The sequence below is a fragment of the Gallinula chloropus genome (assembly GCF_964237585.1).
Source record: "Gallinula chloropus genome assembly, chromosome: 2".
In the NCBI taxonomy this organism is placed as follows: Eukaryota; Metazoa; Chordata; class Aves; order Gruiformes; family Rallidae; genus Gallinula; species Gallinula chloropus.
Genome location: NC_140086.1, coordinates 18,378,292 through 18,390,786, shown reverse-complemented (window position 1 = coordinate 18,390,786; position 12,495 = coordinate 18,378,292). Strand labels below are relative to the sequence as shown.

Below are 12,495 nucleotides of genomic sequence, written 5' to 3'. Positions count from 1 at the left end.
TTTTCAACATACTGAGCTACTGATTTGCTGTTTGCTTAGGGGGAATGCTAGCACAAAACAGCACTAAAGTTGTTTTCTTCTGTGGATATATCCTCCATACACTGAAGTTCAGATTATATAAAGTCAGACATTATTTAGTGAGACTATTTCCAGAGAAATAAAGCTGGTTTAGTTGAAAAACTAGAGATTAAATATGATTTTATATCTTCACTAAATTAGCAATTAGAAATTAAATGCTGCTTTCTGTATCCAAGGAAAAAGATTATCTCAATTTTAAACTAAAAACTTCCCAATTACAAACCCATTCTTAAAATACCCTAACTTCTTAGTTAGGAAACAGCTCAAATTATTTACTAGAACTGGTTGTAGCTCTTGGCTCCAGTACAAGTTAGGGTTGCTCAGGGCTTTTCCGCATGTCCTGTTCTCACCACTTTCTCCCAACTCTTTCACTGTCTTCATTGGAAGGGTTGCACTCTCTTAGACAGAAACTTACTGTTCCTAGCATGTCTCTGGATGAAGAGCTTTCTGTTATTATTTTGTGGGGTTTTTTTTTGTTTTGATTTCTTTTTATTCCATAAACTATTGCAGAAAAAATCACTCAGAAAATAACAGCTGTAAACTAGTAATGCAAATACATATTAATTTTAAATTAGCAAAACTACATAAGTTTAAAAAAATGTTACCTTTATAACAATGTGACTATAACTAAATAGCCTAGTTAAAAAAAAAAAATCAAAAATTGTTTACTTACGTATACATTCTGGCTGTACTCCACTCCATGTAAGATCAGGAAGGCAAGTTCGTGTTGTTGAGCCATGGAGAAGGTGTCCTTTTTTACACTGAAATTGAACAATATTTCCCACCTATTGAGAAGTAGAAAACACATTAGTTTTGTTGTAAGGATACATCAGCTGCAGGTTTTTTCCAAATTTGATTGCAAACTCTTTCATATAACAGAGGCTCAATAAATGATGAAGCCCTTTCTGTAGAAAGTAAATTAATTTCGTGAAGTATTTTGATATGAAATAAAATTTTGCTTCATAGTCAGTAAAAATACTCTCCCCTCCAGCTGAAATACTACATGGAAGAGAATAAAACCCTTGTCTTCTGTGGTCTCTCTGGGGCGTTGCTTTGGGCCTGGAACAGTTGAGGCACTGTGAGGTTTGGTATCAAGCTCACTGGGCTTCCTAGCTCTGGACCAAGGAGGAGACAGGCAATCTTGGAGCAAACTAGGGAAGTTACTGAGCTGAAATGAGTAATAGATTCTGCTGTATCTTTGCTGAACTAGACCCCCCCTTTGTGTAATGCTGGATGAGTTCACAAGTTATAACAAGAAATATTTCATTAGGACATGCAAGGCCTGGTCAACACACTGTCTCATGCTTAAGAAAGTATAATGCTTTAATATTTTAATAATATTTTATTATTCTGTAATATTTTAATTCTATTGTGTTATGACAAGAGGTAAAAAAAAGAATAATTCTTAATACTATGCAGATAATAGAAACTGAAATACAAGTATATTAAATTTTTACAATAGGAATTCATCTGAGATTAGTTTTTAATTATTATTCATATTATGGGTATAAGTTGCCTGAGAAGGAAGAGAGTTCTTTAGTCAATAACAATTTCTGCACAAACATAACATGCAATAATTTGTTTAGCATGTCCAGTCACCGGACACTGATGAAAATGCAAATAATTCAGTTACCATGAAAAGCAGGGAAATTAGATTATAATTCAGAGACAAGTTTATTACTTGCTGTGAGCAGTTAACTGAAATATTAAGGTGCATAGATCATATCTACTTCTCTGCAGTGACCTCTGTTAACATATTTATTAATTCATGTTTAAACACATAGTTGAAAACGTTGAACTGCATGTCGATGCAACTTTATGGTCCTGGGTTTGGGTCTGGTTTTGGGTATTGTTTTTCCATCATTTTTTTAAAACTTTATAACACTTGATTCAAATTGATGCTTAAAGGTAATATGTGGACTTTTTCTCAATAGTTTGATCCTGGGAAAAAAGCATTTAACTGCTAACAAGTAGTGATTTGAAACTTTATAATACTATTCCATTTCAGCTCAAGCTTCTCATCAGAATGAAATTTAATAATAACCCATGAATTACGGATAGTAGCTCATCAACACAGTATGTGATATAAAATTCATCTCTCTTCTTTCTTTTTTTTTTCTTCCCCTCTTTACTGTGCTCACTGGACTATGTAATTACTTTTAAAAGATTTTGAGAAAAATACACTAAATAATTTTCATGATTAAGCACAAAGTGGGAAAACACAGTTTTTGAAATTGTACCAAATAGAAATAGAAGTACTTCTTTTGTATTAAAACAACCACCACCAATACATAACTTTTACAACCAATACTGGTCTTATGAAAGATTTGTTTGTTTCAGCAATCTGCCTCTATTGAAGCAATCTCCCTTCACAACTGTGGAAGGAACACCTGCTCTACTTAATCTTCAGCTATCAAGGAAGACAATACTCTGAGTCCATCTTTAAAACCCTGCTCACACCAAAAAACTTTAAACCAAACCAAACCTCAGATTAACAGTTAAATGTGGCTTCTTAATACATAGACATTTTTGTCCACTGTCTGCCCATCTTCACTGCAGCTCCTCCTACCTTAGGGCTTCAGTGAAGCTTGATTGCCTAAACACCAAACCAGTTATTTAGTACTAGAAATAAAACAGTGAGTGAGGAAATAGGTCAAGTTGCCAAGTAAATGAGTTGCCAAGTAAATGAGTTGCTAACATTCCAATATTTAAAACTAAACAAACCACAGCAAACAAACAAAATTCAAACCAATCACTGATATTGCAAACAGTTGTGGTGATACCAACTTTAAAACGGTTACCTGTATTGTCCTTGTTAGGGAAACACAACCTTGATATACATAAGATCCAAAAGTATCATACAACAGTTGCACAAGCTGTGAAGATACTTTTAGAAGTGATACCATGCTATTCAAGATAATGAATAAATAATGGCTCCCTGTTCCAAAAAAACATAATAATCTTATAAGCAGTACGTAATTAAAAAATAAAAAGTAGTTTTAAAATTACTTTTTGGGACATTTTGCAATATTCTTGTTCAAGAGGCACCAGGTGGCGCTAAAATACAGCTGTCCATAGTCTGTAAGTATTTCCAGTCTTGAAATGGTCTGATTTGTTCAAATTCTTTGTTATGCAGCTTGAATAGAAACTCTAGTGGGGAGAGCTGGGGAAATAGCTGAAGTATTTTTTTTTCACTGTGTTTCCTGGCTTTAGGGAAGAAATGCTCAGTGTTCAATAGTGTTTGCATACAATCCTGAAAAAAAAATTCCTTAGATACTGCTTGATCATCTCTGTTCCACGTCGTCCGTCTCCATAGTATCAGTGATGTTTTGGATATTCCCTAAATCAACACCACCAACTTTTAATTTTTCTAAGAATCAAAGACCATATATTTGCTGTTCCCTAACAGAAGAAACAGCAATATGAGAAGAAAACGCATAAATATTAACTTGTATCCATTTATAAAGACTAGTCTACACACATTTTCTCACAAAAATATTGTAACATATAGTAATAGAAATAGTAATAGAAATAATATTAATAATAATTCCCTTATTAATTCTTATATTCCTTGTAAGAAGTTATTTCATTCATACTTTACATTCATTTATTTTTCTTAGACTTCAGTGTACCAAAGAACATGAAGCTTCTCCATCCTGAAATGTATGCCAAAGGATTGAGAGGTTATAGGAATGTCAGTCATATCTCTTCACTAACTTTTAGCATTATATTTTAAGTGAATGTAAATACAGTTCATTAAGTCTTTGCTGTATCTGTAGTTTGGTAGCCCAGAAATACAGTATTGCCAATACTAGCAAAAAGCTATTTAGTTTGCAGGGCCTCTGGGCAGAGACTTGCCAGGCTTCCTTTGTCTGAAAATGTCTTAAGCTGCTGGAATTTTGGGATTTTTTGCATTTTTTATTGTTTTGTTTTAAAATTGGTTTAGCAGCAACATTAAATTTTCTTGTGATTATATGTCTATGACTAATTTTTATGCCTTCCTATATCTTGTACCATATGCATGGTACAACCACAACTTTATACCCACAGTAGTGATAAGAAGCCATCATGTGCCAAATAAGATAGCTACCACTGATGCAGTATAGAGAAATACAGGCCTGTCACTTGAAAGACTACAAAGGCCTTGATAAATGGAGAAAATGGATAATGTGAAGAAGAAAACAGGTGTGGGTATGAGTGATGTGACACAGGTCCAGCACTGGAGACCTCACTGCTGTGAAGAACTCACCCATGGTCACTTAAAGAAATGCAGACCTGGAAAGAATCAGGTTTCAGGTGAAAAAAACCCAACAAAGGTGAAATGTGTTTTGTAGACTAGATTTAAATGTAACATGGAGCTGCAGTGTAAGTAAAAGTGTGTCTGAAACATTATAAAAACCCCAGGTCACTCAAGAATGACAGAGAAAGAAAAAAAAGAAAGAAAAAAAAAGGGGGGGAGGGGTAGTGGGGGGAAATATCAAAATCACATTCTTGTCAGTGAAGCAGTCCAGATTCTGATAGTAACATTCCCCCATCAACACCAAGTTGAAGCCAGAGATATCAGGATCCTGGGAGCCATAAAGACCTGCGTAAACTACTTGAGGTCTGTAAGGATTAAATTACATTTTCATTGATGCAGTGACAAAGTCAACTGTGCTAATGGAGACAGCTATACTGTGGTAGTACAGCACTTCTCTTGGAATTTCATCCTAGAGCTCAATCGACACTAAAGTTTTTATAAGCATTACATTCATATAATGGGATTATTTGCAATGTTGCTCCACATCTGCAGATAAAGTTTCATATGGTGTTTCTTAAAATAGAACCCAAGAGCTAGCACAGGGCTACCAATACTGTTACGTGTCTGTTTTCCTTTCTAAATTCACACTGCCCTTTGTATCCCTTTTGGCTTTACCATAGAGGGAAGTAGCTGAATTTCTACAAAAAAAACATATGTTGGAAAAGTGTAGGCAGTATTAAATCTTATATATATATATATATGACTGATTGGTTTAAAGCAATTGTAAACGGTTTCTTCAATTCAGTAGTACCTTGTGATATAACAGCTTATATTGAAAATAATTTTCTATGTTACTAGCAATCTATCTGAAGAAATATTTCAAAACTACAGTTTCTTTCCAAGGAGCAATTTATTTTCCAGATTACAGATGAAGTCAGTATTCACCAAGTTCTAAAGATATTTGTCTTCATTGTAGCACACTGTTAAAGTAGATCTGTCAATTCAAAAGTACTCAGATAAAAGGTAAACATCCTAGAAGAACATATTCATAGCCATTAAAGCAGGTGATACTACTCATTTACATGCCATGCCTGATATCCACGTATCACTAAACTGGTATTTTGATGTTATCTGAATACACAAGAACCTGATCTGCTTCTGCCTGCTGAATTCAAAGCTGAACAATAAAATTTATGCAAAATTCTTTTACCCCTTTGTTACAAAGCTCCTGAAATGTAAGGTGGTGATATTTGTGCTTTTGTTAGCATAGGTTCCAGGAGGTCAGGTTTTGATGAGCCTTTCAAACAAACCTGGAATTATGTTGAATATGCTTGAACTTTCAATGCAATCAATGAGACAGGAAAACAGATAGTCAAGAGTGGGGAAAACAAGAAGAACAAAGAAGCAAACACTGTGGAAGTTCACAACTTGAAAATATTTTTGTGAAAAGCAGTGACAGTCAGTGGTATAGTCTGGTAAAAGAGGAGGTATTGTCACTTGTTGAAAAGCACCTAAAACACAATTCTACATAAGAGGACTTGAATTCTACTGTCAGTCAATGGCTTGATTTTTTGTTTGCTTTGTTTTTAGAGAGAGATAAATTTAAAACTGAACAATTAAGTCACTTAAGTGACCCTAGTAATATTTGTTTAAAGGTGAAGCATTTAAGAGATGTTAAAAAAAATAATTCCAAAACAAAGCACAAAGAAAAAACAAACAAAAAACCACTGAACACACAAATGAGGGGAAAAGAGAAAAAAGAAGAAAAAAAACCCCAATGAGACACCTTGGGTTTTAATCACAAAACCATCTCATACATTCAACAGTAAAAGCTTCTTTTTATCTTTGCCAACTGCAAAACATTCTGCCTAATTTTGCATAATAAGCTCTTTTGGTTTATTGTTCAAAATGGTGGAGAACGGATCTATCAAACAAAAGAAAAAAAAAAAACATCTTGTCTTCAATATTTTGGAATAATTTAGAATTACTCTTTACCTTCCTGCTATGGATGGAAGCAAATGCCATTATTATCCCACTCATAAAGGAATTTAATTACAGCATAATATAAAATCATTTATGATGTGTTTGTGGTTTAAATGAGTCATAACATTATTAAATATACAGTAGTAAATGTGACCTGTCTAGAACCAACTGTTAGCACTGTTGTTTCTACCCAGTAAAGAGCTAAACTCAGCTTCATCTGTATGAATGATACACCCACCCTGTTCTGTATTAACTAAGCAATCATATGCAGCTTAGCCAGAAGTTGCATGAAGACATTTATGTACTGTATAAAACCAAATTCACTATATGAGTGTGAGGATAAATTGCTGGCTAGTTAAGGAGACTACAATTCACACAGTTTAAATCTGCAAGGCACCAACCTTACAACTGTGGGATCAAGGTTGTACCTGGTGCCAGCAGCTACACTTCTCTTGAAAATTATTTATCAGTTGACATTTTGCCTGATATTTTGACAGTTCCATGCTAGCTGTGAGTGATGCGTTCAGTCACAACCACAACTACACCATACATGAGAAAGTCTGCATTAGCTTCTTCAGTGATAGAAAGCTCAATGATATGCTAAAGAAACAATGATGATAAAATTGTAGAAAATGGTCATTGAAATGATTCTTTTTTCACACAGTTAAAAAAGAGTTGCCCTTTAGCATAATATTGTACTATATCCAAAGGAAGTTAGCCCAAGTACTGCCCCTGCATATTATAGCTTGGCAAGAAAAAACACTCCATTCCCTGGAAAAAACTGAGCCAATTATATTACCACTTACATATGATTGTGATCTAGCACAATCTGAAAACCCAAAGATTGCTAAAACAATCACTGAGCAGGAGGAGCACTGTGTAAAAGCCACCAAAATGAAAAACCAAAGAAACTTTTGGCCATGAAACTTTGAAAAGTCCTCAGCTACAGTCTTTGCTTCTAAAAACCTATTTCATGTTGTAAATCTGTTCAAATTTCAATCAGCCTCTGCTTGCATTTCTGGAAATGAGCAATTTTTATTTAACTCCTGCTACTAGACATGCAACACATAGAATCAGGAACCTGCTAGGTTTTTCCTCTGCCTAGTCCTCTTCACATGTCTGGGGCTTTCAGGTCTGAAACCAAACACAGATGTAGCTGGACAACTTAGATTCTTAGTTTGTTTGCAGCTGCCTTATCAGATTCCTGGCAAATTATGGGGCACATTTTTGCATTTGTACCCCACTGACTCATGAAAACCTCTCGCTGACGTCTGTTTTGTGTGATTCAGAAAAAAATTCAGAAGCATTTTCAATTTCACAATTCTGTTTCCAACCAAAGCATATACAATCAGTATTCGTCACAATACAACCTTGTAGAAAATGCAGTCATAAACTTTCTGGTGTGCACCAAGCAGAGCACTGCCACCAGGTTAAGGGAGGGCATACTTCCCCTCCACTCAGCACTGATAAGACACAAGTGGGTGCTGGGTCTGGTGCTGCGGCTCACCAGTGCCAGAGAGACCTACTGCACAGAATCTGGTCATGGATCACAAAGGTGATTAAGGGACTAGAGCATCTAGCATACAAGGATTGAGAGAGTTGGGATTGTCCAGCCAACAAAACAAAAAGCTCAAGGGAAATCTTGTCAGTGTGTATTAAAACTTACTGGGGGCAGGAAAAGTGACAGACTTTTTCTTCAGCAGCTCCCAGTAACATGGCAAGAGGCAACAGGCACAAATTGAAAAATATGAAGTTCTGTTTAAAAATAAGAAAAAGCATTAGATATTGGTAGATCACTGGAACAGGTTGCCCAGAGAGGTAGTGGAGGCTCTATCCTTGGATATGTTCAAGGTCAGGCTTGATGAAGCTCTAAGAAACCTGATCTACTCAAAGGTGTAGTTTTGCATGGCTGGGTTCTGGTGGAGAAGGCGGCGCTGCAGGGGTGGCTTCTGCAAGAAGCAGCAAGGAGGCTCAACAGAGCAAACACCAGCTGGCTCAAGACTGGAGCCAATCAGCACCTCCACATTTAGGAGGAAAAAAACAGCAAGCAGCTGCTTTTTGCCACCAGAGAAGGGAGTGAGAAGATGTAAGAAACTGTGGAGGCACCAAGGCCAGGGAAGAGCAAGGGGAGGAGGTACCCCAGGGGAGTGAGAGAAAGATGCCCCTGCAGCCTGTGGAGAAGTATGAGACCTCACTTGTAGCGCGTGGAGAGCTGGAGCAGGTGAAGACAAACAGAAGATGTTGTGACCCATGCTGGGGCAAGCCTCTGCCACAACTTGCAGCCCATGGAGAGAGATAGAGACACAGAGATGAGTGATGGAGAGATCCATGCTGGAGTAGGTTTGCTGAGAGAAGAGGCTTCTGACCCTGTGGAGGACCAGGCTGGAGTAGCCTGGGCTTGAGAGACTGAGAGACATTCTATGATTTATGACTGCACCCCATAGAAGTGACCCACACTGGGGCAGCTGATGATGAGCTGGAGCCCTGTGAGAAAGGACTCGTGTGAGAAGTTCATACAGGACTGTCTCCCGAGGGTGGGACCCCATGGTGCAGCAGGGAAAGGGTGTGAGGAATGTCCCCATCCCCCAGCTAAGAAGGAAAACAGTTTGGGAGGAAACCCCATTCCCCCATTCCCTGCCCCTCCCTGTGCCACAATGCAGGGGAAGACAGGAGGGAAATCATGACTGAAGTGAAGTCTGCTAAGAAGGGAGGGGTGGGGGAGGTGCTTTAAGATCTGGTCATGCTTCTCATTATCTGACTCAGATTTCACTGGGTGTGTAGTGTAGTATAATAAATTAGATAGGTTTATTTTCCCTTATTCTGTGTTGAGTCTATTTTGTCCATGATGCTAATTGGACTCTCCCTGTCCTTATCTGGTCTCAGTTTGGAACAGATGGCCCAGGTGGCTGTGGATTGTCCATCCCTGGAAATATTCAAAAAAACCTGAATACAGCCCTGATCAACCTGCTTTGGCTGACTGTGCTTTGAGAAGCATGGTGTTGGAACTACTAGCTCTGTAGAGGTGCCTGCCAACCTCCGTGACTCTCCAATTTATTTGTGGTTACATCATTTTCAAACATAACACCAGAATTGCAAAACCAAACCAAAACAACAAAAAAACCCCACAGTTTTTTAAGTATGTCTGCACAAGCTAAGGAGAAAAATCTTACATGATCAACAGTAGGAAACATTTGTATATTTGTAGGAAAATATTAAACTCCTTCAAGGTGTAACCAAGCAGAAACTGACTACTAAGGTTTCATATAGCACATCGCTAATACAGACACAAAGTCAAAATAAACTGACAGCTAGAAAGAAAGACACACAGCAACACTAGAGCAAATTGCTCTTACAAGGCATGAGCAGTTTCTGTACCTCTATTCAGAAGTTTGTAGACTTTGAGGTAGCACAAACATATTTTAATATACTAGTTAATAAAAAATAATATACTCTACCTGATAGCCAAATGTGTTGTTTTGTGACCCATGCCTTGGGACTCCCGGATTTTCACATGCTGTGCGAGTAGGTTCTTAAAAAAAAAAAAAATAAATAAAAATGAAACAAATTACAGTGTTTTAATGAAATACATGAATGTATCACAAAATTAAGCTTGTTCTGCAACATGCAATAAGAGAGACAAAAATAAAGTGACTTGATTCGTAGAGAGTATAGGTTAGTTCAAAATAGCTGTAAACTGCAAGATTGAAATAGGAAAAGGAATAATAAGCATTTCAAGAAATTTCAATAATATATGTGTAACTTTACCTATGCATCGAGGAGAAGACCCACTCCACGTGCCATCTGCTTGGCAAATCCTGGTGCTGGAGCCAACCAAAATAAAAGGAGGATTGCAGCTGAAAGACACTTCTGACTGATAGATGAAGCTTTTCCCTTCTCTTTTCCCTTGAGCAGGTACTCCAGGGTCGCCACAAAACTTTGCTGTGAGAAAAGACATCATAGAACTTCAAAGTGTAATTTATCAAAATACAGAAAAAACCCACTTAACAGTCAAATAGTTACTCCAAGCTTTATTTTTATTTTATAGACAAAGGTCAAATACAGAAACATTTAACAGGAATTCAAAGGGAGACTAGATTAGCAGTCTGCATCAATATGCAGTGGTTTTCCTAACTGCTCAAAATGCCTACATTGTGGGCTTGGTCAGTAGCTTGAAGTTGACGCTAAAGATTATACAATTTTTTAAGGCCCAAATATCCACTGCCCCAAACAGAATCACAGAATCACAGGATTACAAGGTTGGAAAAGACCTTTAAGATCATTGAGTCCAACTGTTCTCATCCTATGCTAAACCATACCCTATCTACACGTTTTTAAAACATATCCGGGGATGGTGACTCAACCACCTCCCACCAGGCCCCAATGACTCTTTCACTGATTATTTTTTTCCTAACATGAACCTGCCCCGGTGCAGCTTTGTGCCATTGTCCTATCTCCTGTCAGAAGGCTGAAGAGACCATCACCCACCTCTCTACAACCTCCCATCAGGTAGTTGTAGGCGGTGATAAGGTCTCCCCTCAGCCTCCTCTTCTCCAGGCTAAACATCCCCAGCTCCCTCAGCTGTTCCTCATATGATTTGCTCTCCAGCCACTTCACCAGCCTGGTTGCCCTTCTCTGGACTTGCTCAAGGACCTCAATGTCCGTCTTACGGTGGGGAGCCCAGAACTGGACACAGTACTCGAGGTGCAGCCTCACCAATGCCGAGTACAGGAGCACAATCACCTTCCTAGACCTACTGGCCACACTATATTTAATACAAGCGAGGATGCTGTTGGCCTTCCTGGCCACCTGAGCACACTGCTGACTCGTATTCAGTTCGTAATCAACCAACACCCCCAGGTCCTTCTCTGCCTGACAGCTCTCCAGCCAGTCTCCCCCAAGTCTGTAGCACTGTTTGGGGTTGTTATGTCCCATGTGCAGCACTCTACACTTAGTATTGTTAAACCTCATCCCATTGGTCTCAGCCCATCAGTCCAGTCTGTTCAGGTACCTTCATGTCAGTCTCCAGTCCACTCCTGCTTTCTGCCACCTATCCTGTATGATTAAAGGATTTATCACACAGGTTTAGGAATCATAAATTCTTTTATCCTCATCCTTCAGTGAAAGGCACATATAGAAGTACAACACGAAAATTAGAACAGTTAAACAAACAAACAAACAGGTAAAGAAATTTCAGCAGGAATCTCAAAATAAAACACTAACAAGCTGTTATTAGGCTGGATAAATCTGACTGTTAAGAACATATTCTTAAACGGATCTTTTTGCTTTATACCTGTTTCCTAAAGATTCCTTATGTCGATAGCACAGCATAACTAAGTAAATGCACTGCTGGCAGTTTTATTGGTCTTCTGTAGTACAAAGTACTGATTCTTGTCAGAAGCTGGATTTTGAAATATTGTTTCAGTAAATACAATCAGCTGTGGTAAACCCTGTGCCATTAGACTATATTATTCCCTGACACACTATGTGAGTTAAGTCTAATTTTATATCAAAGAGAAAATGCTGTAATACACACACAAAAAACCCCACTAACTCAGACGTGTGCAATGACATATTAATAAAAAGGCATGTTCTATAGACAGTGGAATATTCTGTTCCATCTTTCTCTTCAACAACATTTAAATAACATCTCTTAAACAATCATATTCAAAATACATTTCTAATTTATTTTTGTCACTAATGCCTTAAGTTTTCCAAAGGACCTCCTTACATGAAATCCTCCTACCCTCTACCTCTTACAGCAGACAATGACTATATGGGAAATGCATGGGCACACAAATTGTTGAAAAAAAGTCATAGAATAGAATCAAAAAGCCTTAGGTCACAAGGGACCTTTGAAGGTCATCTAGTTCACTCCCCCTCCAGTAAGCAGGGACATCTTTAAGTAGAATAGAAAAAGGTCTTAGTCTATACATACCATAAATATATACAGTTTCATGACTCTGAGTGGAATGGGACTGCCTGCAGGCCAAGTTCTAAAAAGATTCTATGAATTGGGAATAGTGCTACATGGTGAACTTCACTGTCTAATTTACAGAACACGTTCGTAATTTACACTTTCATCAGAATACTCTGTTGAAGTCTTACTTAGAAAATACATGAAAAACATAGATTTTTAACACAGAGGTTTGAAATTGTCTCCTGAACATCTTGTTGTGCCAACAAAGTAGCAACCA

At 37.6% G+C, this 12,495-nt stretch overlaps 1 protein-coding gene across 3 annotated transcripts in view; it reads right to left on the bottom strand.

Annotated features, from left to right (window-relative positions):
* CSMD3 (CUB and Sushi multiple domains 3) overlaps positions 1-12,495 on the bottom strand; it is a gene marked incomplete at its 5' end in the record, with an annotated part of 624,550 nt that overhangs the window by 19,923 nt on the left and 592,132 nt on the right. For all 3 annotated transcript variants that reach the window (XM_084280272.1, XM_084280273.1, XM_084280274.1), the window contains 3 exons: positions 752-863; positions 9,757-9,830; positions 10,067-10,240. In XM_084280272.1, coding sequence (XP_084136398.1) covers positions 752-863; positions 9,757-9,830; positions 10,067-10,240 — 360 coding nt within the window. The remainder of the gene's footprint in view (positions 1-751; positions 864-9,756; positions 9,831-10,066; positions 10,241-12,495) is intronic.